The sequence below is a fragment of the Passer domesticus genome, chromosome 2 (assembly GCF_036417665.1).
Source record: "Passer domesticus isolate bPasDom1 chromosome 2, bPasDom1.hap1, whole genome shotgun sequence".
Classification (NCBI taxonomy): domain Eukaryota; kingdom Metazoa; phylum Chordata; class Aves; order Passeriformes; family Passeridae; genus Passer; species Passer domesticus.
The window spans coordinates 102,299,893-102,327,517 of NC_087475.1; the positions used below are offsets into that span (position 1 = coordinate 102,299,893).

The window sequence follows — 27,625 nt, forward strand, 5'->3', positions numbered from 1 at the left end:
CCAGGCATATGGCTCAAACATCAGCTACTGTTGATGTTCAGCCCTGGCAGTGATCCCAACTCAGCAATGTTTGCGGCTGACCCTGCAGCCAGGTGCCAGGACGACCCCTGCCATGCTTCATCAGAGCTAAGAGAGGTCCACAGGACACTTGCCATCCACCTTCCATGCTCTCCACAGACAAAGAAACACACAAAGACACCTGCCACATTCTTTTGTCTTTTTTTTTTTAATTATTCCTTCATATTCAAACTTCACAAACAGTGTGAACTTGTACAATACCTCAGAAAGTGAAACTTACAAAAAAAGTGCTGGTAACATTAAAAAAAAACAAAAACAAAAAAACAAACATCATTCTTAGCAACATCAATTACTCTTCCACACAAAACAGAAACCTTGTAAAATTTATTTCCGTATTTTTTAAGGCGTAATACTTCCGTATAAAGTATATGCAAGAGATAAAACTTCACAGTATTCCAAAATGTCACAATAATAATAATAATAATAATATAGTATAATGAAGCGCTACAGTTAATTTTCTTTTTTTTATTTTTTTTTCCTGTTTTAAATAACAAATACAAGTCACAGGTAAATATACGTGAGAAAAATACGAGGCTAATATTAAATGGCAGGTAAGGATACTCTCACTGTAAGAAAAAACTGGCAGGATGTGTGTATTTATTCTATATTTTAAAGCACTTGATAGAAAAGGCGTATGCAAGGTTTTTTTTTAAACAATTTTCTATTTGCTTGTTTTTGATAACTGACATATCATTTACAGAGTATAATGAGAGAAAAAAAAGGAACTTAACCCCTCAAAACTTTCGACCTGCTCTTCACATCTTCACAAACCGTGTTTCTGGAGAGATGCCTGTACAGCTGTGGGGTGTGTGTGTGTGTGCACAGCGGTGCGTGCAGGGCTGTGCGGGTGGGTGGCTGTCTCATCACACGGGCAGAGAGCCATGTCCTGCGCGGGGACCTCAGCCAGCTGCGGCCAAACCCTGAAGTCTCCACCGTGGCAGGACAGTGTCCGAGGTTATCGTCACTGGTTGCCTGCACAAAGACTTTAGGATTTAGGTCTGGCTGCAGTTTCCCATTCACTCAGAATCTATTGCCTGCTGGGAATTCCTTTGGCCCCAAGAAGAAAATGTCCAATTTTTACTTTTTACATCTGCACACAAGAGTGTGTGGTCTCCCCTCCACCGTTTAGGTCCCATCCGCACCACAGAGCAAAGACCAACCGAGAAATTTCTGCCTAGGTCCCAGCCAGCACGGCGAGCAGTGGGAATGCGGGTGGATGCACCTGGGTGTGCCCGTGCAGCGTTCGGCAGCACCCCCGGCCCCCGCTTGGCCCTGCCCGTGCTCACAGCAGCCACTCGGGTCCACGGGGAACAAAAAGACAGCAGATAGCATTAACACATCAGTAAGGTGCTCAAAGAAAAAAAGGCAGCTCCCACTCCTGGAATGGGAAGCCACATAAGGTGCTTCAAAAAGTTTTTTTTTTTCCTTTTTTTTCTTTTTTTTTTTTTTTTTCAGTTTCAGATACTTAAAAAAAAAAGACTGATTGAGCATGTGGTACGTGAGAGCAAGGCCGAGAGTTTTGAGATTTCTAACATCCTCCATAAATAAGCGCTTCTTCAGGGCAGGATGCATTTTTGTTTGCTTGCTTTGTTGTTTTGTTGTTACCTTTGTGGTAGTTTAGTTTAGATGCAATTTTATTTTCATATAAACCAAAAAAAAAGTAACAAACCAACCCAATATGTGGATCAGCATAAAAGTCTAACTGTGTTATTGGGCTGAGTTTTTTGTTTTTCTTTCTTTTTTTTGCCCATTCATTCATTTAGCACCGTTCCTTTTTATTCTGGATACAACCCAATTCCTTCTGTAATTATTGAACATACAGAAAGGACCAAGTTGTTGTTTTTATTTTTTGTGATCTGTTTCAAGAGCCCAACCATAATTCCTCTGCTGCTGCTGTGTTTGTGTAGCATCTGGTTTCATGAGCTTAAGGAGAAAGGTTAGTCTGCTGATATTTAAGGTTGACGTGTGTTTGTATGCATGCACATTGTTCTATACATACACACTGCATGAAGTACATTGGAACTGGAGATAAAGTCAACTGGGTTCAAACACATATGCACTGTCTTCCCCTATGTATTTGAAACAGTCTGGAGCTTTGATTTGATTTTTTGTTTTTAAAGTGCATTTAAAGCAAAATAATTGGCATTCACATACCCCATGGAAAACATGATTGCAGTGGAAAGCACGACCATGCTAAACTCCTTGGACCTGACAACACCAAAAGCAAATGGGGCAGTGACAGGCCTCGGTGTAGGCAGCTATTCTTGGGCAGCACCATTGGCAAGGAGGGAAGGCAGGAGGTGGTGGAAGGGAAATTGCTTTAGCAGTTGAATATTTGAACTGTTTCCAATTCTGACACAGCCGTGTCATTTCCAATTCAGCTTCCTTTATGATGATTAATGACCTCTATCTTATGCATGTACCCATCTGACTCTCCCTAGTTCTATTATCATGTGTGTGTCCCAAGTGCCAGCATCTATTAGGGATAAGGCACTGTTAAAATTATTTTACAAAAGATGCAAAATAATCAAACCCTAACAATCCCAACTGCCCATGCTGCTCTCCTCCCCCTCTTCCCTTTTCTGGGGGGAAATATTGCATGTGTTAAGAGTCTATTCTTATGTTCTCTAAATGTGTCAAAGGTAGGCTTTGGACAAATGTTTTAAGTCCATCAGCACCAAAGATGGGTAGGAATGCTCCCTTTCTCTTGGATGTATGTGCACACATGCGGACTTGTTAACTGGGAGTGGGGGAATAACAACACCATTCCCATGCTGCTCCTCCCAGGCTTTAGAGCTGAGCTTAAAAACTAAACTTCCAATACCCCATCCAGACTATTTACATTTACTGCATCATTTATGGAAGGAATTGAGGGGTTTTTCATTCCACCACCTAGATGCTACAGGTTTTAGAGGTGGATTTCTAGAAGGGCAAGCTCCAGGAAAGCCTGCATGGAGCTTCCTGCTCTGCAGGGAAACAGCACAGGTGAGCTCCCACCCTTGGCCTTGCCTGCCAGACAGACAGACACCTCACAGGGGCTGCTTTGCACGGATTCTTACAATCAGAAAAGCTCCTCCGGCAAATTTGGGTCCTCCGTGGAGTCAGGGACACTGACTGTGCAGTGGGCAAGTGTGCATAGAAGCTGGGTGGCATTTGGGTCCCTGTCTTTTCTCATGAGCAGCTGTGGATTACAAGCTGCTTTTCCATTGTGCCAACGTGCTCTTTTCTCTCTGTGGTTCTGACTTGGGAACAAGTGATGTTCCAGTAACTGGGTGCTTTTGTATTTTTCCAGTAAATGGTGTTTTTTGCTCTAAAAACGTTGCAGTCAGCCCATCACAATGTGCATTTGCTGTGGCAGCTAATCCTACTCTTGCTAAAATGTCCATGAGCTACCTTCCCCGTGCCAGGATCCCACTGGCTCTTCTCACCTTTCACCAAAGGCTAGGCTGCCTCATTAAGCAGAGTATAGTTGAAAATGAGAAAAGCAAGCAGACAGTAGGGGTAATAGCAAAGAAAACGTGAGACCAGATGGCCCAGCATTTAAGTTCTAGGCTAGTCACTTTATCCACCATCATCAAAATGGACTGAGATTAAAGGAGTCTAAACTGCTGTGGACTGGGTTTTTAGAAGTGACACAAACCTTGGGAGGGAAATGAGTTGCCTTTTTTTTTCTTTTAGTAGTTTAAGTCATAAGGCCACAAACTGCATTTGTCTTGTCAATGTGACTGCTTGAAAATGGCATGAATTGAAATTGAGTGAGTGCTTCACAAAGCTAGGATTGAAATGGGAGAGAAGAGCCATCACATGCTCACTACGGCTGCACTGTAGGAGAGAGGAGTGTCTGAGGAGGTGGTGGTGGAGGGTGTCTCCTTGGGAAGACCTGCTACGTGTGGAAAGGAGCTCATAGTATTTCCCAGCTCTCCTTCCTCTCACCACCACCCTGCTGTTTTGCTGGACACTTACAGACAAGTAGCACTTCTAAAGAGCTTCCTCCTGTTGTCTCTCACACGTGTAAGTTGCGGAAGGGGAGGAGGCTGGTATAATTACAAAAGGGGGAAAAGAAGGCACATGATTTTCTCAGTCCTGACTGAACCCACATTTTGAAAGCAAGGGCAGTTTAGGTGGAGGGCAAAAAAGTGCTCAGTGGAGCGGGTGCTCACTGAGAAGAAATCTCAGGGCAAAGGAAGTGGGAGAATAAAAAGGATAGGCAGGAGAAATGAAGGCCACATTCAGCTTTCTGTCTGCTTGACAGTCTCAAGATTTGGCTGCATTATCGTCCAGGAAGGAAAAAGAGTCTGGTATGTCTCAAATGTAGCCCAGTTACATATCTCCAGTTTCTGTTATGGCTGTTGGTGTCTTCCTCTTTCTCTTTTCTCCAGTCCCATGAACACTTGGAGCACTGCTTTAGTCTTTTAAGCCTGTTCTTCAAACATTGAGAACATGGCACACCTCTTTGGTCACCCTCAGCCTCTACTCCTCCTCAAATCCAGACCAGTAATCAAACAGAGTAGTGCTCCCGCTGATCACTCCCACTGCTGGGGTGCCCAAGAAGGCTTGATGGAAAATGCAAACCAACCTCATGGTTTCAGTGGGGTTGGTGAGTGCACAAAAGCCACTAGCAGGATGAGGGCAAACCAAGGGAGTTGCTGATTGAGAAACAGATGTCATTTACAGAGGTCATTATGAGCATCATGTCTCTCAGTCACTTTCCCCTTGCACACTGCCACATCCAGGTACCATAAGTTTTCTGTCCCCCCAGTGACTGCAAGCGTTTCTCATTCCTGTGGTAGATGGGAGAAGGAGTAGAGCTGATGGTCCAGCTTTAGAATTCCGAAACACTGTTTCCTAATTTTCCCGCAACTCTCTAAGTCAAAATGCATTCATTTTCTCTCTTCCCCTCCTGCCATCCCCTCCAAATTTGCTCAGGAGATCATAAGGCAGAGTAATGAGAAGTAGGATCACCAACAGCTCTATGAAGACACAGGGTGGTAAAATGCTTCCCTACAAACTCACAGTCCAGTGTTTGTGACATTTCATAAATAACTTTTTTTTTTTTTTTAAAAAGAATAACACAAGAACAATCCCTTTACTTACTCATCTGAAACAAAATAAACAGCAGTGGCTACAAACTTCTTCTTGTAACATTTACAAAAAAACTCCCAACAATACAATTCCCCAACTTTTAACACGCGCCTTGAATGTTTTTTTCATGTTAAACCTCAAAACTGCAGCATATCCTTAAGGGCAAACTTTTCAATTAGTTTTTTCTTTCTTTTCTTTTTTTTAAATAATGTGTTCACCAAAAAAAAAAAAATTCCACAAAACAGTCTTGTACCAAGAAAATGCATTCAAAAATAGAAAATACTACACAACAAAAATATGTACCCTTCCTTTCCAAAAGAGTCTTCACAAAAATGTAGAAAAATGCCAACCATTTTTTTCCTTTCCTGAACACTTAACTTTCAACCTAGGGCACAATTATTTATTGACTTATAATGTCTGTTTTTGCATAAAATATGGAAGATGAAAACCAACTATCAGGACTGTGAAGTTACAAACAACACCTCATTATTCTCCCCACCCCACATTCCCTCCTTAGAAAACAAAACACAGAAAGCCAATGTTTCAACAACTGATTGAAAATTGTCAGGTTAGAGAAACCCATCAGCTCATATGGGGATTTGAAGATGCTGGCATAACAGGAAAATCATCTGTCTTTTAAAATGTATGCTTTTTGAATTCATCTCAACACAAGTCTCTGCCCTGCTGTACTGAAATGACCAGGCACTATGGAGACAGGACACTGCTGGGCACAGAAAGATCCGGGAAGAATTTGGGGTCAGGAGCCCAGGGACCACACGCGGGCGTGTGTGCGCACGTGGTGTTTCACTTGCAAAGAGATCTTTCCATTTTGAAAGACAGAAAGGATGTTTCCCTATGCCTTAAAAGTGCAAGGGCCATTTCTGGATCATAGTAGTTAAATATGTAAAAGTTTTACTATGCTTAATAGTCAAGTCCATTTTTCTGGCAAAGGCAAGCCAGAGATAGATCGCATCAGTTCATGGCTGGGAGTGAGTAACAGCTGAAAGCTGGTAGGCAAAAAGTGTCACACCAAGGTGCATCCAGAACTGATTTATTCAGTGGGAAAGTGTTTTGCCTACCTTGAAAAATGTTCAAGGGATATTATGCAATTAACACAGCCAAAAGACCAACTGTTTTGACAGCAATAAACTCTAGCAGTGGGGAGTTGGGTACTATGGGGAAGGCAGCTGTATCTGCATGCATGTGGCTAAATCCATCCTCTGTGTACCTCTTTTGACTTCATTGCAATAACAACTGCTTGCACCAGGGATGAATTTGCCCCATGTCATTCTGGATTTTATGCCTGTTGGCCATGTAGGAGCCCAACTCTGCAGAATACTGTGCTAGAATACTCCAGATGGCAGAACTAGGATCAAAAAGGCTTCTCTCTTTTTCTGAGATTGTTTTCTTTCTAGCATATCTTTTAAAGAATGCTTCCATCACAAGAAGGAAGAGGGGAGCTTTTTCTTAGCCTTTTCCACTGCGTGGCTGTGTGTTTTCCTTTTTTCAAATGGCAAAATGTGTTTGTGTTTACTTCCAGTGCATTTTTTCTCATAAATTCAAAACAAAAAGGAAACATTACTTTTCCCATCCTTCAAAAGGAAACAAAACCAAAACAGACCGATAAAGTACAATACAATAAAAATCAGGCATTATAAAAGACAACATGATGTGCAACAGCAATACCAAAGAAACAAAAAATTAAAAAAATTATTTATATATATATATTAGGATACAGGTACGAATGAGCAAAGAAAGCTATCTAACCCCACTACTGGATGATTGGTAAGCATTGGTTAAGAAATATGTAAGGCTATTCTGAGATTTCTAACTTAACACAGTTAACCACTGCTTCTCTCACACCTTCACTTCCTAAATTTTTCACCTTTCACTCACTGGTCTTTTATGTCTTGAAACTGATTTTTTTTCCTTTTCATATTTTTTGGTCTACAGTAGAATTACATGTTAATAACAACAGCAAAACAAAACTCAAGCTTGTTGTGAGAGTAACTTGGTGCCACATCCATGATGCAGAAGAAAGAAGACAGACAACAGAACAACTGCATTCAGTTTTTCACACACAAAGCATATTTGAGGGCAACAGCATAGCTGACCAAAACAAGTTTGGAGGGGCAAGCAGCAGATGTAGGTTTACAACTACACCACCAATCAGAGCCTGATCTTTCACGTTCACCAATGTCCCTGAGGACAACAGTAGCTCAGTTGCCATGTGGCTTTGCCATTCCTGTCATCTGGAACAACAGCTAACCTGACATCTACTTCACAACTGAATGCACACCTGGTTTGATAGAAAACCAAAAGGAAAAGAAAAGGTAAAAGGCTCCTAGGTAAGGCCAAGTGTATCTCTTGGTCACCTTGGCTGATGTGACAAGTCCTCTGCCGATGACCAGGATCAGTGAGAGAGGGCACCTGGCTGGCAGGTCATTGGGGAGCAGTTTTGAAGCGAACTCTGTCTAAGGTGATGTGACAGTTGCTTAGCCTCCTCCATTAGGGGAAAAGTGATGAACACTGACAGGTTACCCTGGGATCATTCCATTAGCATAAATTCTCTTAGTTCAGCAGGGATGAGAAAGCCTATGTTCTCTGCTGCTTCTGAATTGCATTTGTAAATGTCAGGATCGCCAGCCACCAGAAATGCCTTCCCTACCAACTTGGCTATAGCACTGTGACTGAAGTTTCATCGTGAATCCTGGCATTTTCTTTTTTCTGTGGAACTTCTGAAACATAACATTTTCCTCAAGGGTAAGCTCTGAAATTACTATAATGCTGAAAATATCACTAGCATTTTCTTGAACCATAACTATGCAAGAGACCCAGCAAAAACTCAAGCTGATCCTCAGTGCTTGTCAATGCTGAGGAAAGGAACATACAGAAACAAAATGATCAAACAGTACAGGGAAGTTCTGTTTTGGATTTAGCCAACTGGCCAAAGGGATTTTCGTTTGGGAGAAAAGGTGCAACAATGAAGCAGGATGACAAATGGAGGAGAATTATGGAAGTTAGTGTTTCTCCATCTGGAGAAAAATAGGGCATTAAGTTATGCGGCATCTCTAGTCAGCAACATATGTTTTGGCTTCTTAAAATAAACCTCAAGTTATCCTTGGTTTCTCAGACAAGCACTGTCTACATGGGGCTGTAGTACCATGCTGAAAAAAAAAGAAAAGAGTTTGTGCTATATTTAAATGTAGTTCTAGTTTAACTAGTTTCAAACTGACCATGTCAAAAGGAACAACTTTCTTCAAAGCCATTGAAATGATACAATCACACTTATGCCCAGGAACTGGTGTGGTTGAGCACTGTAACCGAGTGAGAACATAAGCTAGAATTTGGCTTTTAAAAAATGGTTTGATTCCTGTTTACATGGATTAGACAGTTCTGTTGAAACTCAGTCAGCTGGAATCAGGTTTAAACAGGCTGAATTCAAACCCAGATTTGGAGCATGGCTCAAAGCCCACTTCTTCAGGTTGCAGTACTTTTAAAAAACTAGTGCAAATGGCATCTTATCACAGCATTGCAAATATGCAGTGTTCCTCTCCTTGTCCAAATATGGTTGCCATCAGGTCAGACCATAAGGGAGGAATATGCAGCAATCAGTCAGCCAGAACAGGTCAACCTACAGAAGTTCTTTATTTTACCACAGCGGGAAAGGCACTCTGGACACAGCAGGCTCAGTAAACCCTCAGCTTCACTTTTATTTTTTTGGAGCAGTCCACTACTCCTCTTTGACAATGCAAATCCACTCTGACATTAGCAATATGTGCAGCTGCTTCAAACAAGGAAACAAAGAAAAACTCACCTAAGCAAAAACCAGGAGTATTGGCTCATTACATGAATTAACTTCAGCAGACAGACTTCATTTCCTCCCATATAACAGCTCTGTAGCTGTCACTACTCTTTTGGAAGTAAATGCCACTTTACAAAATAAAGGTGCTCTCCTGCCTCTGTATTATTTATGATGGCTTTCAGATGAACTGTACTTTTGTTGGGCATCCACTGACTCATTACTGGAAATTGACCTTCCACTGGTTCTCATCTTAGACGGCTCCTGCAGATGGCAAAGAAACAGGCTGCATGTTCCACTGTCCTGCTTGCTTTCAAGGGTAGAGTCATTCAGTAGTTAATCTAACAGTACATCAGGTTGTTATCTCCAGTTCTTCTCTTCCAGTCCTTTCAAGCCAGGATGGCTGGATTCTAAGAGAGGAAAACTCAAAGCTCACCAGAACAACACATCCTTAACTCCAAAGTCTCTCCTGGTTCCAGACTTGTTCCTTTCCACCCAACATCTGCCTCTTTCATACCCCTCTTTCTCTAGTTATTGACACTTTTGTCAAATGAGGCAGCCCAAGAGACTGAGCAGCAGCAATCTGCTTTGCATTGTGCACTCTCTGAAAGGTCTGTACTACCCATGTCTTGATACCAATGAAGCCAAAATACCTTCAAAGTTTCAAATCTAAGTCAAAATTCAGGGCATGAATAGATTTCTAGTCCCCCAATTACTCTAGCCTTTTCTTAGCAATTATTTTCTTAGCAATCCCCATTTTTGTCCATGAAACCCTGTGGTACATTAGGCAGGCGACCCCTCCACTACAGGACCAAAGCAGATGAACTCATGTTTTACATTCTTCTCCCAGTTTCTCTACAGAATGTTTTTCAGGATCCTGTTTTATCATCTGGCTAAAGCTGCAATCATAGTCTTACTGAAGAGATTCAACAGAAACTTTTGAGTGTTCACAGATCACAGAAAGCTACAGCAGAGATGGATCTCGCTGCACATTGCTACTGTTTTCGTTTTTCTCATAGTGTGCTTGTAACAAAATTAATGACCAAGGCATAGGCCAACATGCATCTTGACTGTAAAAATACTTTCCAGCTTAGGATTCTATTTGGTTCCAGCTGAAAGCCTTCACAATGCTAGACTATCTGTTTAAGGAGAGAAATCAGAGAGAAGAAATTAAAATGCTAGACAGCACCTTTGTCTAAGCAGGAATATTTCTGTACTGAATTCCACACCACCTTTTTTTTGACCAAATGTCCCTCCTGCTTCCTCTACCCCAAAGGCTTGACAGGAACACCTGTAATTGAGTGTTCAGAATGACTGTTTATTGCACTGTTCCCATAACAGCCTCGGAAAGACGTGCTTTATTTCAGTGACCTTCCCCTTTGGTAAAGTCTGCTTTGTGACTTCACTTCTTGAGTTGAGAGATCCTGCTTTAACTGAAGGGATGCTAATCATAGTCAAAACTATGGAAGAGATTCTATCCAACAATGCAAGTTTTGACATTGGAACTGGGAATTTGTGTCTTTATGGTGAAGCCTTATACTAGTTTACACAATGAGCAGTTCTCTTAACTTTCTCACAGCCCCAAAGAGCACTCTCTATAAAAAGGGGAGAAAAGATCTGTAGCACCAAGAAACTTGTGATGCCTCTTCAGTTTCTATTATAGTGCTTTATTTATTTATTTAACAGAAGGTATCCAATATAGCTGTCTCAGTGTCTGACTAGTTGCTTAAAATTAAGGTAACCTCACTTCTCTTTCAAACTGGTCAGGTTTATGGTACATCCTGTTTTCTGTGCCTATCCCTTTCTCTTCTCCCTTCCTGCTTAATTGGCCCCTTCCAATCCCACCACATGTAAATACATTTCAGTAGTGCAATGCAGTGCAGTGCAGTCATACTTAGTGCAAAAATAAAGAGCCTTATCCAGACCAAAAAAGCACAAACTCCCTCCCCAACCCACCCAGCCCCCAAAGAAATCAGCTCTCAGTAAAGTATATGAATGCCCCTAAACAAAGGGGGATTTGCAGTCTCCCAGCCACACTTTCACATGCCTCGTTTTCTCCCCTCCCAGTCGATGTGGAGATCTCATTAATAGATAGGACATTTATCAAAAACAAAGTCACATGACAGAAACCAGAAAGGAGACAAGCCATTGTTTGCGGGCTGCAGAAAGGAGAGAGAACTAAATGCAGCAAAAAAAGCTCAGTAGTGGTTTTACACAAAGTTGTCTGATGCAAACTTTGCAAGGATACACCTTGCAAAGGGCATGTGTGTGGATTAAAAAAAATGAAAAAGCTTCCCTGTTCCAAATATACAGTCCCTATTTTAACAGTGTCCAAGCTAAGGTTCTGTAGTGCAATCAACTTTTCAAAGTGGCAGCTCTCTGTGGCCACCCTAAAACAACTGGACAGATCAACACTAACTGCAATTTTCTCCTGCTCATGTAGGCACACACAACTCTGTGCATGAACGACTCCCTACTCCATCCTGCAAATACTTGGGGATATATATATAAAGTATCTTTTTCACAGCCCATCTAGGGCTATGGTGGGAAAAGCAGGAATTTTAATGACAGGCATATAAGCTCTTAGGTACCTCAAAATGAAAACAAAATAAAGCTCACTTATCAAAAATGCAAGCAGGTTACTGAATTCCAGTCAGATCATACCTCCCCATACCTATCTCTTTTAACAACAGCAACAAAAAAAATCTGCTAGGGTTTGCCACTTGTTAAGATATCACTTGGAAAAACACAGCAAAGAATTTGGGGTATTCACAAGTTTGGAGGTTATAACTTCAATGTGGACAGCCACAAGAGCCTCCATCAAACCCTTGTAACTACAGGAAAGGAGTGTGGGGAACTACTAAAACAGTGTAAGAGGCCATAACAGGGAAGGAGGAGCAAGAAAGGGAAATGTATGGAAAATGGAACACTGCAGCTGCTGCTGCTACACTAATCTCATTTTAATTGCTCAGTATAGAGAGGAGTACGGCATGCTGCTTCTCCTGGGCTCAGGCACATGCTTCCTCTTACCTTCTGCCTCTTCCCTCGCTCCTAGTCCCTCACTGAAGATGGCAGCCCACCCCAGAATGTAAACAAAAACAAATACCAACAGATATACCAAATTACAACCAGGAAGCAATTTTCTCATTTTTGTTACTCTTGCAAAAAGACTGCATCCTTCCCTCCAGGCAGGTGCACTGTTTCATCCACATGCATAGAAACAAGAAATTACCAAAGACAAAGAATCTAAATAGGGGTGCAGGTATCCTGAATATCTACCTCTATACCAGAAAAATGTCAGGCTGCAAGGACTTTTGCTGTTTAACTTTACCAATGAGCCTAGAATAAAATATAAAGAGCACATAACAGAATCACTAGGCATTGCAAAGGGACAGCACCTAAACCCACCGTCTCTGGGTGCAGAGCTACAGTGGTGCAGCCCATGCCCGAGCATACATGAGACACAAAATGAGTAACACTTGCCAGCTGTTTTGTAAAGTCTACAAACTTCAATTTAGCCACTATAATCAACAGCAATGAATTTTGCTGTTCAGCTTAATGTACTTCAAGGGAGTCTTTTTACTGAAATGCTGCTCATGCTATCTATTCTCCTGCACACCCAATGCAGTAGCACTTCTAAAAAGTCTACCAAAAAGTTTGATGTATAGTCTGAATTTGCAGTTACATAATCAGATATTATAAAGAAACAAATTTACTGTACCCACATACATATGTGACCACCATAACAGCAAAGGTGTGGCCAGAGCAATTATGGGTAAAGCAGTCAGAAACATGGAATCAGCTCCAGAAAACCAATACCCAAATGCTTTTACACTATTCTGGCAATAGAAAAGTGACATATCAAGGGTGTAAATTAGGGAAAAGGGATTGCTATGAATCATATATCTGCACTACCTGATGTGGCTCACTATTTAATTACTTAAAATAAACATATAATCATCACCAATAAAACCCAAAGAAAAACTCAAAGCTACTTAGGACTCCACGAAAAAAGCAAGTTCCAAGCCTTGTATAAAGGGAAGCAACTGTCATGCTCTGTAAGACATTTCTAAATTAAGTCTTCCAGCAAGGAGAGACTATGAGACTATGTAATCACGTAGCCCTTAACACAGGAAAAATCTGCCTGGTGGAGTGAAATCAAATCTTGAGTAAGTTTTATGAGGAGTAAAAACTCTGGGCAGAAACAGGCTAAATCTTGGGGAACAGTCCTGTAGCATCTTAAATAATGTATATTAAACTATTTTTCAGGACTAGAGCTTTCTGTAGGACTACATATACTGTCTCTGTCAGAGAAAATGGACTCAAGTCAACAAAAGGGCACACGAGTCCTGCCTGCAGAATTTGGCCCACAGAATATTGGTCCAATTAGTTTTCAGGATTAAGCATGGACCTCATTGCTGGCAAGCAAAGTCATGCAGTATGTCCAGCCTGAACTGAGCAGCCTTTTTTTATTATGTTTGACAAAGAAAAGCTCATTAGGTGGAATGAATGGGAAACCACCAATTTTCCAATTTAACTCATTGGGAGAATTTCTTTGAACCTGAATTTTGGAGCAAGGATCTAGGGAACTGATTGTTCAGAACATAAAAAATTTGGAATAAATTCCAGATTTAAAGGACTCCTATGAGTTTCACAGCAGTCCAAACTACATCCTGGCATTAGGACAAAAGAAACAGGACACTCTGAAAGACAATGAAGCTTGTTGAAGATACTTGTGAAGAAGTAGTTCTGACTCCAATAAATGTGGTGACACTTCTTTCACCAATAAATAGGAACTATAAATTGTTTACAAGTTATTCATACTTACAAAAAAAAAAAAAAAAGAGCAGCAGCAGAAACTGGATTCAGTCTTTTCCTCTAAGTGACACAGGTGAAGGGCGTCCCTTGTATGGAGTCAAGCATCTCCCTCTCCTGGGAGGCCCCCTGTCTTTGGTGCAACCCTCCCCAAAGTGGGGGACTCCCCTCTTATTTAACTTTGCACAGAAGAGCCTTAAAATCCCTTTTGTCCCAGCACAGCAGCACAGAGTAACATTCTCTTAGTACAAGGCTCTCCCTCTCGTGGTGACAGTGTTACCTACTTCAACTGTTGCGCTCCTCAAAAGCTGTACAAAACATAAAAGAAGTGCAAAAAAGAGCTGAATATAAATGCTGCCGACCGCTGAAACGTGAGACCATTGCTTGCATTAGCCCTGGAAGTCTACTTGGTCAATGAAGAGATGGAAAATGAAAGTAATAATGAAAATCATATACTAGAATAAAGCTAATATTTGGACAGAATCTTCCCTTGATGTTTATATCATTCAAGGAAAGTTGCCAATGCAAGAATCTTTAGAACTGTAAAATTGATATCATCTCCTGTTTTCTCTCTCCTTAGAAAAGCAGAAAATATGCACATATGAAATGAATTTCTTAAAACATCACAATTCTCAAGATGAGTATTTCTTCAGAGAATGAAAAAGAAAGGATACATGTTCAAAAAAAGCAAGATTTCTGGAATCACAAATGACTGACTGTCTTTTATGTAGAAGATATGTTAAAATAGTGTTCACCAGCTGATTATTTTGTTAGTTTCACTTTCCCTTAGGCAATTGTATCTGTACACACTGCGTTCTAAAAGTACAATCTCTAGTGTGGATAATCTACCTGTTTGGTACCATCCTGTTTGTAAAACCACTTCTTAGCCTAAAAATATAAACTGTAAACTGTATAACATGCAAAATGAATTGAGGTGTTTAAAAAGCATTAGGAAAAATAAAAGGCAACAAAGAAATTAAATCAAGAAACACATTAAACTAATATTTATGCTAAATGAATTACTGAACCTTACAAAGGATTAGCAGGGCAAGTGTGGAATGGGTATGCAGCCATTTAAATGATCTGGTATTCTCAGTCAAGTGAGAACACTCTCTACAAAAATATGTATGATTCAGCATTCAAATGAAAAGGCAAAGAGCATGGTCAGAAAATGTGGACCACTGAATCAGCACTCTGTTGCAGCAGATAACTGGAATTAATTTGGGAAATGGCACCTGTTTGGCTTAATGGGAAAAAGCCCGTCCTTCACACAATAATCTAGTTTTGTTATCTGCGTAACTAATATTGAGAGGATAGTCTCCTCCTTCCCCTACAAATGGGTATACACAGAGTAAAGGAAAGCCAGACTTAGAAATCACTGCTGGAAGACCATAACTTTTAAACTGCAAGTAGAAAGAACAAGAATGTGGTAGTGGCCTCCACATACGTGCAAATGGCAGATGATAGGAGACTGTTAGGAACGCTGGCACTTGATAATTCCCATTCTTGAAGTTCTCATTTTAATATCCCAAGCTGTGGCATAGGTAACTCTTTCCCTCTCTTCTTACTCCAAAATAACTTTATTGATTTGCAGTGACACAGATTTGCTCATTCCCACTGAAAATGGTTTGTAACTGATGAGACCATCTCTCATTTCTTCCAATCTTCACAGTTAGGAGAAACGAGACAAAATTAATACCTCCTCCACAACCCTCATCCACTTGATTTTGAACGTTTTCATTTAGGAGTGATATGTTATCATATCAAAGGAATGAAGGTCAGATGAATTAGATGTACCTGAATTAGAAAAACAAACATAAATTTACATACTCTCATCATTTTGCACTCTTACTACTTTTGAACCAAGGCTTGCTGCTGGGCAGCCATCTGTTGCAAGATGAGAATACAGAATGGACACCTAAAGTCATGAGCCTTAGGTGTCAGTCAGCTGTTCCTGGGCTCTTTGGACCTAGATGTTGACATATCCCTGTGACATCTTTTTCAGCAGTTCTGTGGTGACTATTTAAGTCCAGTGGGACTGACCCAAAATTCAAAACCAACAGGAATGTACTATGAAGATGGTAAAGGGAACATTCGCCTAGAACAACTTATGAACTGAAACTAAAACTTTCAGAGGTTGTTTTCATTTGAAAAAGGGGTGATCAAGTGGATAAGTAAGGCTCCAATTTGAATATATTAATAGTTGTGGATTGAGGTATTTCTTATTAAATCCACATTCTGTGTAACTACACAGAGAACAATATTTCTTCTACCTCACCCTAGTGCAGAGGATAATTTTAGGAAATTTTAAAACTTTAAAGAAACAGGATTTGGAAGGAGTGAGAGACCACTTTTGGCATCTTTCTCCAAGGCTAGGAATGGAAGAGGAAAAGTCTGACATATACTTTTAGAAATGAAATAATAGGACATCTTAGAAGAGAGCTAATAGATATCTGTCTTGATTAATTGTTCTTCTGATAGGAAAGGGTAGCAGGGAACAATCTTAATTTTTTGTAGAGCCTAATACTGTTTTACCTTTTCTTTAAAAAAATTACTTTTCTACATCTTACTACATAGGGATTTTAAAAAAGCCTGAAAAAATGCTTGTAAAGATAATAAAGAAGCCAATAATATGAAAAAGCACAATAGAGCTGTAATAATTATTGTAAATGCTTCAAATAGCTGCAGCAGTTGATTGGGTTGTGAATGATACATGTGAAAAATTATTTTTCTATGATCGTAGGCAGATGCAAAAGTTAAATGATTATACTATGTATATATATTGATATAGAATTGCTATATATATTGTGTACTGTATGTTCTAGCTTTCAGAAATACTGTATTGTAGTGTACTGTACTTAACTAAGCAGATCTAAATAGCAACTTGTCATTTTCCACAAAGTCACTAGTACTGTTAACAAAAACCAAAAAGTCTATTTTCTCCAGTAAAAGAAATACATACTGTTACAGTCACAGACATTTTGACTATAGAGAGACAATGTACATTTAACCAAAGGAAAACCCCAAACCAAAATAAAAATCTCACCCAAAAATCAACCAGCCAAAACTGTTGTATTATTGTCTTATTCAAAAGGGGAAGGAATATGCCACCAATCTAAGAAGAATATTTACTCACATTTTTACGACTGAAAATGAAAGAAAAAAGGTATCCCACTAAATCTTTAATTACCCTTTCTGGAACAAGAAATCTTTAATTACCAATTCTGCAAAATCCCCATGTCAGGCGAAAGACTTAAAAGAATAGAATGCTGCTTTCAGGGCTAGCATGATACCAAAATAGGCAGCTGTATTTAAACATATTCATCCCACTAACTAAATGGGTGCAAAATGAGTTCTAGAAATCCTGCAGCTCTCATGGATTACATACTGAATAATCTTACTGACGAATTTCTTCTTCTCCTGAATATCTACTAATCTTCTAGACACACTACTCATGATCCTGAAGAGATTTTGGCAAAGACCAAGGGAGAGAATGGTACTTGTTATTTGTTAGTGACTGCACATTTGGAATGGATTACTCAATCAATATGCTTTAGAGTACCTGAGGTGGGGAAAGAGCTGTTTGACATGGTGCTTTGGAAACTAGAGACTGCAGACCTGGAATATTTTAGAGCCTATCAATATATTGTGCTGCTAACTATTTAAAGGCCTGATAATTTTTTACTGTTTTTTTTTTTTAAGGGAGCAAACACGCAGGTTATTTTGCTTGGATTTTATTCCTTTGTTAGGTAAACATGTTGAAATTCAGTGGAAATGAGTGACTGAACTCAACAGTATTGTTCCAGGGCTGTTATCCCCCGTGGATGCCTCTCTCTGCTAGTGAAGCCTGCTGAGATGGGCTGTTTTATTTATTTTGTGGCTGAAAGACCACATAAGGCTCTGGGAGGCATACTTCAGCCTTCCCTTCAGAATGGATACTCACAAAAATATCCTGGACCAAATTTGGGTGTCACATTTTCAATGAGGGCAAACATCCAACTAAGAGCATCTGGCTAACAGAATGCTTTTCATGAATATATGAGTGCATATATAGTGTATGGGTAGTATACCTGCTGTTCATTAAAGTCATGTGCCAATGCTCCACAGTTAATGCTGTAATCCTTGTTTCATCTAAAGCCTTCCCTGCATCAAAACCATGCATGTCCACACACTCAATTAGCAGCCTGTCTGTAAAGCCAGGAGGAGGTAACTGGCTCTCCCTGCACACGCATACATCCACATGCACACTCAGACATACAACTGCACACACACACACACACAGGCCATATAATGTGATTTTACTCAAAGATCCCTTAGGTACCAACAGCCTATGTGATGAATGAAAGTAAAGGACTAAATGGGAAAAATTAAAAGAAAGTTGGGCAGTTGGGTGAATGTAATCCTGTTTCTTGAATGTGATGATAATCCCTAATCAAGTGTCCATTCAACATGAAGGCTGAACTTCTAGGGGGCTTTGCATGGTTTAATGAAGAATATGGCAATATCCAGGTGGCAAAAAGAGAAGAAGAAAAGTGAAATAGAAAAGTTTCCTATTTAACATATAGATCTCAGAAAGGTATCTGTCAATTTTGTAGGAAAAAGATCTCAGAAAAATACCTGCTTGTTTTGTAGGAACATGACACTGCAGAATCAGATAGTTGAGCACAAGTACCTAACTGAGCTATACACATTCCTCGAGGGCCACTGTAAACTTGGCAAAAAAATCACTAACAAGTCAACAGTAGGAAGACCGAACACTATAACTCTGCAGTTCTGTCTAGAAAATACTTAAAGCAAGCAATGCTTTGTTACACTGCTACCAGATTTTCCAGCAGGAAAGGCTCCACTGGGGAACTCATAAAAGCATATGGGGCACTGTAATACCTAAGCCCAGTGTGACAGAGAGCATTTATGAGGGATGCTTGGGGTGTGGCTGCATGGCTGTGAAGGAAATATTGCAGCTCAAAGAGGGCTCAAGTTCTAATAAAATTTGCAGAAGGAGTGAAAACAAGAATGCCCCTTTGGGCTGAACTGGGTAGAGTTTTCACATGTGACGGGATATTGGTAATTCTTTTGTTTGTGTAATGGTACTGCTGCAGCAAAAGGATATTTTTAGAATATACTTTTCTTAAAAGGAATCATAGCTGAACTATCCAAACGGGCTATATTTATCTGCAGTGACATGCATGCAATCCCAAAAGTGCCAATACAGGTTGCACTGATAGAAATTCAGAACAGAATTTGTCCCTTGAAAGTAGCTTTTCATTGGATTTTCTCTCATACATTTCACTGGAATCAAATCACATAGCCATGCCCCCACATTATTAATTTGATTTAGGAAGAGCATTTACTCTCCAGTGTTTTACTGGGAGCTGATGCCAACCAACCAATCAAAAGTAGATCACTTTGGAAGAGGAACAAACTTGGAGCTGTATCTGAAGGTAAGAAACAGCAGAAAAGCACCATCCAATATGAAGAGACCACTATGTCTCACTAATATTCCTGCTTCCCTACCCTTTCAAAGAGGAAAACATGACATATTTTGTAAGAAGGGAACATTTTAGATTAAATTTTGCTACAGATACGAAACATAAGCACACTTCATACTGCTTAGATGTATTTCTGTTTTAAAGCAATTGTCTATGAGGCTGTAGTGTATTCAAGGCTTTAGTGTATTTACTTCTTACTTACTGTAAGATAAGGAAGTATCTTAATGTTCTTTGCTTTTTGAAAAATAGTTGAGGACAAAAGTGTAAATTGGGGTGTTAAAATACAGTTAAAAAAGAATTTAGAAGGCTCCACAGAGGGATCTGAGAACAAGGGAGTTGAAAGGGAACCTCATCACTCTCTAAAACTACCTGAAAGGTGATTGTAGCCAGGTGGGGATTAGTCTCTTCTCCCAAGTAACAAGTGACTAGATGAGAGGCTATGTCCAGAAGTTGTACAAGGGGAGGGTTAGATTAGATATTAGGAAAAATGTCTTGAGTAAAAGGGAGACAAAATTGGAACAGGCTGCCCAAGGAAGTGGTTGAATCACTGCCCTGGAAGTATTCAAAATATATGTGGATGTAGGACCTGGGGACATGCTTGAGTAGTGGATTAGCAGAGCTGGGTTAATGATTGAACTCCATGATCTCAAAGACCTTTTCCAACATTAATGATTCTATGGTTCTAAGATTGGTTTGCATAGCTCAGTGCTACTCTCCTTTTCCTATGGGAAACATGAAGAGTTTCTTGGCATATGCAGCTGTGCACAAAAAATCTCAGTTCACTGGCTTTGGGGAAAGTCAGTGAAGATCATGTACGTCTGGTAGTGGAAACTATGATCGTGTCTAACACGAAGGATTGTGTTAGAGCATCAGAGTTCGGTTTATCTTGACCTGGCCTCTTTTATTTTAAAAGCTATTAATGAACAATTCTAGGGGAAATTGACATTTAAAAACCATGACTTATGTTTTTCCTGATATGACTTTGCTAGAATGATGTGTAGAATATATTTGACTCTTTTATTTTAAAATAAACCTAGAAACTCTTTAGTCGAGTTTAGTTGCAGCATGAATAGCAAATTAAAGCACATTATGGGTTCAATTTACTTTTCAATCTTATTCACAGTACATCAGTAATCTCTGCTTCTCCTATCTTGGACTCTCTCTTAATGCCTGTGAATCAAATGCTACTGCAGAGGCTTAAATACAAAAAAAAATCAGCAACATTGCTAAATATATAATGGAAAAATATTAATATTTAACTTTGCTTTTTTCACTAGAAAGATTATTTTAAAATTAAAGTTATCTAACAGTATCCTGTTGGATATACTGTTAGATATCCTTTTCAACTCAGAGAGGATATTTGTCCAGATACTGGCACACCTACACAGGGATGTAATTCTTTTTTTCACCAAAATTTCTCAATTGTGTAACGCTTCTCTTTCCACCTTAGGTACTCCTGATCTATAGCAGAGAGGGAGCACAAATAGCAATGAATGCATTTTTCTCTATTCTTAGAGGCACTAATATAATTGATTAGTTATCAGCACTGGGAATAATTAGATGGATATACACTAATACACATCTTGTTTCTCGTTTACATATGTTCTTAGAAAAACAAAACAAAGATTCCCCCATGCCTTATAGCAATAGATCTAAGAGACTTAAGTGTTCCTCTTTTTCAAACAGGTTGTGTCCCTTGTGGACCAAATTTCTGTGTTTTATACTAGAGAAGGCATAACCCACATTTTTGTTTTTGTCAGTTTGAAGGATATGCACACACCTAAAACTCTCTCCCAGCTTAGTGATCTGTGAAAATATGGGGGCTCCTTTGCTCTGCCTGAAATGAACTGGATCACTGAGTAGCTTTAAAGGAAACTAGCTTATTACTTCTTGTATGACAAATAAGGTGAACAGCAGCAAGAACACTGACTTGCCATGGCCAGAACCAGCCCCTGTGCACAGGCATCCAGCATCAGGCCACCTCTATAAATTTGCCTGTCTTACTGGCCATGCTGCAAGACACTTGGCATTTTCAGCACCTGCCCCTCTGCAAGACGTCTCTACCTGCATTTGGTTTCTGTCAGCAGGACTGTCAAATTCTTGGAAAGGTGTTAATTGCATTTACAAACTTGAGATTCCAGACTTAATGTCTTATCTGTAGTTTCCCTCATAAGCTTTTTTTCAGCAGAATTCTGATTGTTTAGTGGTCAGATGAAGACAGACCTTCTGGGAGAAGAGGAGACAGAAGTTCTCTCAGGGCCAAGTTCTCATCACTTTATACCTCCTTCACGAATTTTCACAGCTAGTATGAGAACAAATCAGGGAATGTGAAAAGCAGCTATTTTGCTTTAGGCTGCTCAGATACTGCTTCAATTAGGCTACCTCCTGACTCTTTACTATCACATTTATTCCAACGGCTCAGAGGACCTGGATGCTGAATTAAAAGGGTTGAATATAAGGCCTAGTTCCTCTTGTCAGAACCACCACTAGGTCCTGATTTTGATTTGATATTATCATAGAATTATAGAATGGTTTGGGTTTTAAGTGTCTTTAAAGATATCTGGTTCCAACCCTCCCACCATGTGCAGGGGGCCTTCCACTAGATCATATGTCTCAGAGCCCCATCCAGACTGATCTTGAACACCTACAGCCCACACCTTCTCTGGGCAACCTCTTTTAGCATCTCACCACCCTTATCATAAAGATTTCTTCCTAATATCTAATCTAAACCTACACTCCATCAGCTTAAGGCCATTCCTCCCAGTCCTACCACTATGTGAAAAGTCCTATACCCTTGTGAAAATTCCCTCTCCAGCCTTCTTGTCAGGATCTGGACAGTCTACCTGGACCCTTCTCTTTTCCAGGCTCATCCCATCTTTTCCTTTTGAATGGCAAGTCATTTTCAGCAGTGAGAACTGGAGGATTTCCTTAGCACAGGACTGGAAGGTCATAGATCTATGACATACTGATTATGTGTGAAATGGTTTGGGTGCTTCTGATTTTGGACTGGACTCAACATCCCTGCAAAGAATATGTCTTGTATCTTCTCCCTATGGAACTTGTTTTCACTACTAAGGGAGACAGGAGAAGTTGGGATAATATTCACTAAAGTCAAGAGACTTGTCACTCACCATGCCAGTGATCCAGCACTAATCAAGTATGTCAAGGTCAACTGAACCCAGTCAGTAGGGTTGACAAGAAGTGGGGTGCTGATGGTATGTGGATTATTACTCAACTCTCCTTTGGATGAAAAAGAAATCGAAAGAAGAAAAACAGGCTCCACTTTTGATTTAGAGCAAAGGGAAGTCTCATTCACTTAAAAAGTCAATTAAATTACATTCTCCCCTGTTACCTTACTGGGAACTTGAGCTGTTTTTGAAGCTAACAGCATTCAAAAACAGCAGCTGTTTTTGAAGGGCCAGAAATGGGTCTAGTAGAAGCATGATGGATGTTGAGAAAGTATCCTCAGAGCAGTTCCTGCAAAGGAACCTATAGCCAGTCCTGCTATAGTGAATTTCCAATTCACTTCACCAGCCTCAGCAGCAGTATGAGAAGGCACTTCTCATTCACTCTAAGGTTTCCTTTATTGCACTTATGCCTTGCAGAGAGGCCTTGTAAGCTTGAATTTATGTTCTATTTAATGGCCTTTTCCATTACCAAACTAATATAAAGAGAGCTTTAGCAAAAGTGAGAATCAAGCTCAAGGAATGCAGGATATTGCAGGCTTCAACAAAAGGATGTGTGCTACAGTCTGCATTTTCTCATCTGTATCACTTCATCGGGTGTTTTGAAGGAAGCCTTTCAAGCATACTGAGATAGATTCACTCAAACATTGTCAGCAGCAGTTTCCAGATCATAGTGACTGCTATTCTTTTTGCAAAGGCATATTGTAGCAATATATGAAGCTTGAATCTACCTGTAACATTCAGATATTAGTTATTTCCAAGTAGCAATTAAGCATTTCAAAGATGGGAGGAAGAACTGCCAAAGAGAATTTAACACTTTAAAAGATAAAGGGGACTATGTTTGAGCTTCTGAATTCAGAATGACCCGACACTTTAAGCTACATTTGCAGTCATGCTGCAAGTTACCCCACATTTTACAATATCGAGTCTGGAAGTCCAACAAAATCAGTTTACATTACAGGCAGTCATTTGTGAAGACCTAGGCCTAAATTCTTTGACAAGTGTTTTAGAATTATGCCTTTGCTTTACTTTAAGAAATATGGTTGTTTTTTTTTAATTGGCATCATTCATTCATTCATTCATTCATTCATTCATTCATTCATTCATTCACAACTCATTTTTAATTCACTTCAAATTTATTGAACCTTATAAAAATTGGCATTTCAAAGATAATGCTTTGATTTAGGGAAGGATGAAAACTGAAGGATTAAAATTTTGATAGTATTTGGATTTTGGTGGATGTAGATCCTGATTCTTATTTCATGTTTACTGGCATACCTCTTCTGGTATCAAAAGTATATTCCACAATATGCTACATCTTGACTACAGTTTACCAGGTTTACAATGGCAAATTAAACAGCTTTTCCCCAGACCTCAGATGACAAATGAGCAGCTACATATTTGTAAGCTGGGTAAAATTCTTCACTAGTTCCTCATATGGGAGAATATTCTTTGATACCAAAGATCTCAGAAAAAACGCTACTTTACCCGAAGAAAAACCTTCAATCCTTTTGTCTAGGTTCACCTTCCTCATTTTCTTCTGCATTTCAGTCTCCAGAACCTTTACTTTCTGTATAGAATTAGTATGTCTAAATGGCACATATCAGTTCTCCCTCCCTGTGTCTTGGGCTTTGTCTTTTCACATCTTGATTTACATGCCAGCATTGCTTTTGCCAATGTGGTTATTAGAACAATATTTGTTAACGAACTTGTGCTCCTTCTCCAACCCCCTGAACTACCCAAACAAGTTGGTAACAAAGAAAGATGTTACTGTATAAAAGATTCAATTGCTCTGGCACTCACCTCAAGGTCTTTCTATGCTGCATATTGCAGCCAAGAATCTGGGCTTCAGCATTTAGGATCTGCTGAACAGTACCTTGCAGGGTACAGAAAGATTCTGAGACTGAACCACCTGTCAGGTTTTTCTCCCCAATAAATGGTAATGGAACAGGCACAGAACATATGGATGAAGTTACCTGTACTGAATCACAGGCATCTGATAGAGAAGCCACATGTGTAAAGAACATGCAAAATTGTGTATGGAGATCTACCAAGTCAATACTCAGAAAGCTGTCCAGCATAAAAGAATGTCTCATGTGAAATGCTCAGTGTTCACAAGCAAAAAGTTTTGTAAACTTAAGAAAGCTTAATTTAAATATAGACACAAGTAAAAGCTAAACTTGCAATTTTTTCTTTTTTTCCTTTTTGCATATTTTTGTTAGGTGCTTCTTCTCTGCCTAAAATATGAAGTCCAGAGTGCAGTTGGTGTAAGTCCTCACATGGATTTCAAGCAAGACAAAGACAGTGTCAAACACTGATCCAACTGAACTAAGGACCCACGTACTTTGGGAGCTGGCTTTGGGGAAAAAATTCTTACACAGATACACAGAAGACAACTAGGGAGAACACCAGTCCAAACACAATAAAACAAAATACAAAACACCAATATACATATGCAGATCAGGAATTAATCTTTCACACTGATCCTACATTCCTTTCATAGCTTTGTCTATGCAGAGAATGCGGGATGTGGCCCTTCAGTCAGACTTTTTGCAAATGAAGGGAGGATTATTTGCAATGGTAACATTTTAAGTTGTTTTGGCATCAGCACAAATTATTGGGGGCAGGATCAGATTCCCACAGAAATATGGAAGCTCTCTAGCGAGCAAGGCAGGGATGAGAGAACAATACAGCAGATAAATTCTTGTCCAGTGACCAAAAAGAAGGGAAATCCTAGTTATTACACACTTCTAAACTTTCAATACTTTTTCAAATAAAGACTACAGTTTATATCATCCCCCAAAACAAGGGAACATTGCTAGAAAAATCTCTTTCTCAAAAGGAAATGTCCCTCAGCAGAAATAAATTCTGAGATGGAACCAAAAAAGAAACAACAGAAGCTTGGTAAGAGCCAAAAAGAGAACCATGTAATTCAAAAAAACAAAGTAGCAGTTCAAATGATACTGCAGGATGCACAAACACTAGTAGATAATCTCACAGATGACTTCACAGAGCCCCTCATCGACCCAGGTAATTCTTGATTCCATTAGAAAACAGAGAGAATAATACTAGAAAAGAAAATTAAGAAAACATCCTTCCTCTTTTTTAAAATAAAAATCAAGATCATCTCCCCTCCCCCCCTCTATCTGGAAGCAGGTTAGCTAACCTTAACAGTCTCAATTTAAAATAAAATATATATTTTTATATATATTCATATATATAATAAAAGAGGAGATATTAGTGGCAGTGTATGCAAAACAAAAGAGAAAACAAAGAAAAATTACTTTTAACAATCTCACTTTTTTTGTTTTTTTACACAAATACTGTTGTAAATATATTAAAAAAATCAGCATTCTATCTGGTAAACGTCACTTTTGCCCCTCTATAAAATTTTGAATTAAAAAAGTCCCAACAACTCTTTTTTTTAAATTATTATTCCCCTCCCACCCTCTATTCCTCTTTCTTCCACAAGAATAAATCCTGATGCAACTTTTTTTTTTTTGCAAAGATTGTGGGAACTAACCCTTTCCTTGTACCTAGATCCATAGGTTGCAACCTCTGATATCTTTGAATTTTCTCTGTGTTTCTCTTTGCCTTCTGTGAAAGTCCCTCTTGATTGTGCTGAGGCCCTGTGCTCAGCGAAGACACTGAATAAATTACAAAAAAAGCCACCGTTGCTCGTTGTCTGAATCTTCTTGGTTTCTGCTATAAGGTGGTGGTGGTGGTACGAGAAAAGCAGCGGGGAGGGTGCGCCGGACAGAGAGGGATGGAGCAGAATCCAGGTGGGGAACCTCTGATTCTTTTTCCTCACCCTGCAGGGACTCCACACTATCCAAGCCACACTGCCTCGCATTCCCCTCAGCCCTTTTTGTGTGTTTGTGGATGCGTGCGTGTGTGAGAAAGCAGACACGTGGTGGAAACCAGCAGGGCCTTGTTTCCTCTGGTTACTGCTCAACCAGAAGCAAAATATTCCACAGTTCTAACTGGGTACTGTGAAGTCCAAAAGCGGTCAGCAATGTGAATCATGTCCATTGAAACACTGCAAGCGGTGTACTTATAACGACAGTAGGCCTTGTAGATTTGTAATATATTTTGTTTGTTTCTTTATTTGTAGTGCTCTTCACAAGTGAGAAAAAAGATTTTTTTTATTTTTTTGTCTGTTTTTTAAATTTTTTTTGTGGTTTTTTTTTTTTGTTGTTTGCTTTTTGTAGTAAAGAAGGGTTGTATTTAGAGGCCAGTAGCTAGAGATCCAACCAGTGGAGCTCATGAAGCACTACCTGGCCTTAAGGCCACCATCCGAGGGAGGTTGGGAAAATTATTATTCACCCAGCCTCCGGAAATGTAATGTACCAGCAGGCAAAAAACAGTTTTCCATGTAGTACAAAAAACAACAAAACAAAATGAACCCAAAAAAAGGAGGAAAATAAAGGTAAAAATGAAACAAAAATAATTTCTTAAATTCTAGTGCCATAGCTTTTTTTTGTTGTTTCTATTTTTGTTGTTCATAACAAAGAGAGAGAGAGAGATTCTACTTATCCGTCTGACACATGCATCCTCATGTGGTCGTTGAAATGCTCGATTTGGTCAAACTTAGCTGGACAGACAGAGCAGACGTACGTGGTCCCCTCCGTGCAGGCCACCACGCCGGCAGGGACAGCCCTTGCGCCGGTGCCAGTGGCTCCAGGCGTGCCGTTGGTTGCACTGTGCAGAGCCACATGCCTCTCCAGCAGGGTCTTGTGGGAGAACTTCTTCTTGCAGATGTAGCACTCGTAGGACTTCTCCCCGCGGTGGAGACGCATGTGCACATTAAGGGAGCTCTTCTGGGTGAAGCGCTTGTTGCAGATGCTGCACTGGTAGGCCCTCACGCCAGTGTGTGTCACCATGTGTTTGATTAGGTAATCCTTTAAAGAGAAGGAGCGCCAACAGATGCTGCATTGGTGCGGTTTCTCACCTGCCCATTACCAATGAGAGAGAGACAGAGAGACAAACAGACAAAAAAAAAAATCATAAAATGAAACCAGTTCAGTAGAACTCTTTGCAATAAACTAATGGTAAATCTCATGGGGGTCTTTGGAGAGGTGCTCTGGCTAGCAAAGAGTAGGTCTGTTAATCAGTGTTTTGACACACAACATTTTTTGCAATCAGAGTTTTCAAAATGCTTTACAAAGGGAGCT

The 27,625-nt window shown here is 39.8% G+C and overlaps 1 protein-coding gene across 38 annotated transcripts in view; it reads right to left on the reverse strand.

Moving 5' to 3' along the window:
• Positions 1-207: 207 nt before the first annotated feature.
• Positions 208-27,625, reverse strand: part of ZBTB20 (zinc finger and BTB domain containing 20) — a 469,842-nt gene continuing 442,424 nt past the window's right edge. For all 38 annotated transcript variants that reach the window (XM_064410184.1, XM_064410185.1, XM_064410179.1 and 35 more), the window contains one exon: positions 208-27,402. In XM_064410184.1, the coding sequence (XP_064266254.1) occupies positions 26,984-27,402 (419 nt within the window). In that variant the 3' untranslated portion in view covers positions 208-26,983. The remainder of the gene's footprint in view (positions 27,403-27,625) is intronic.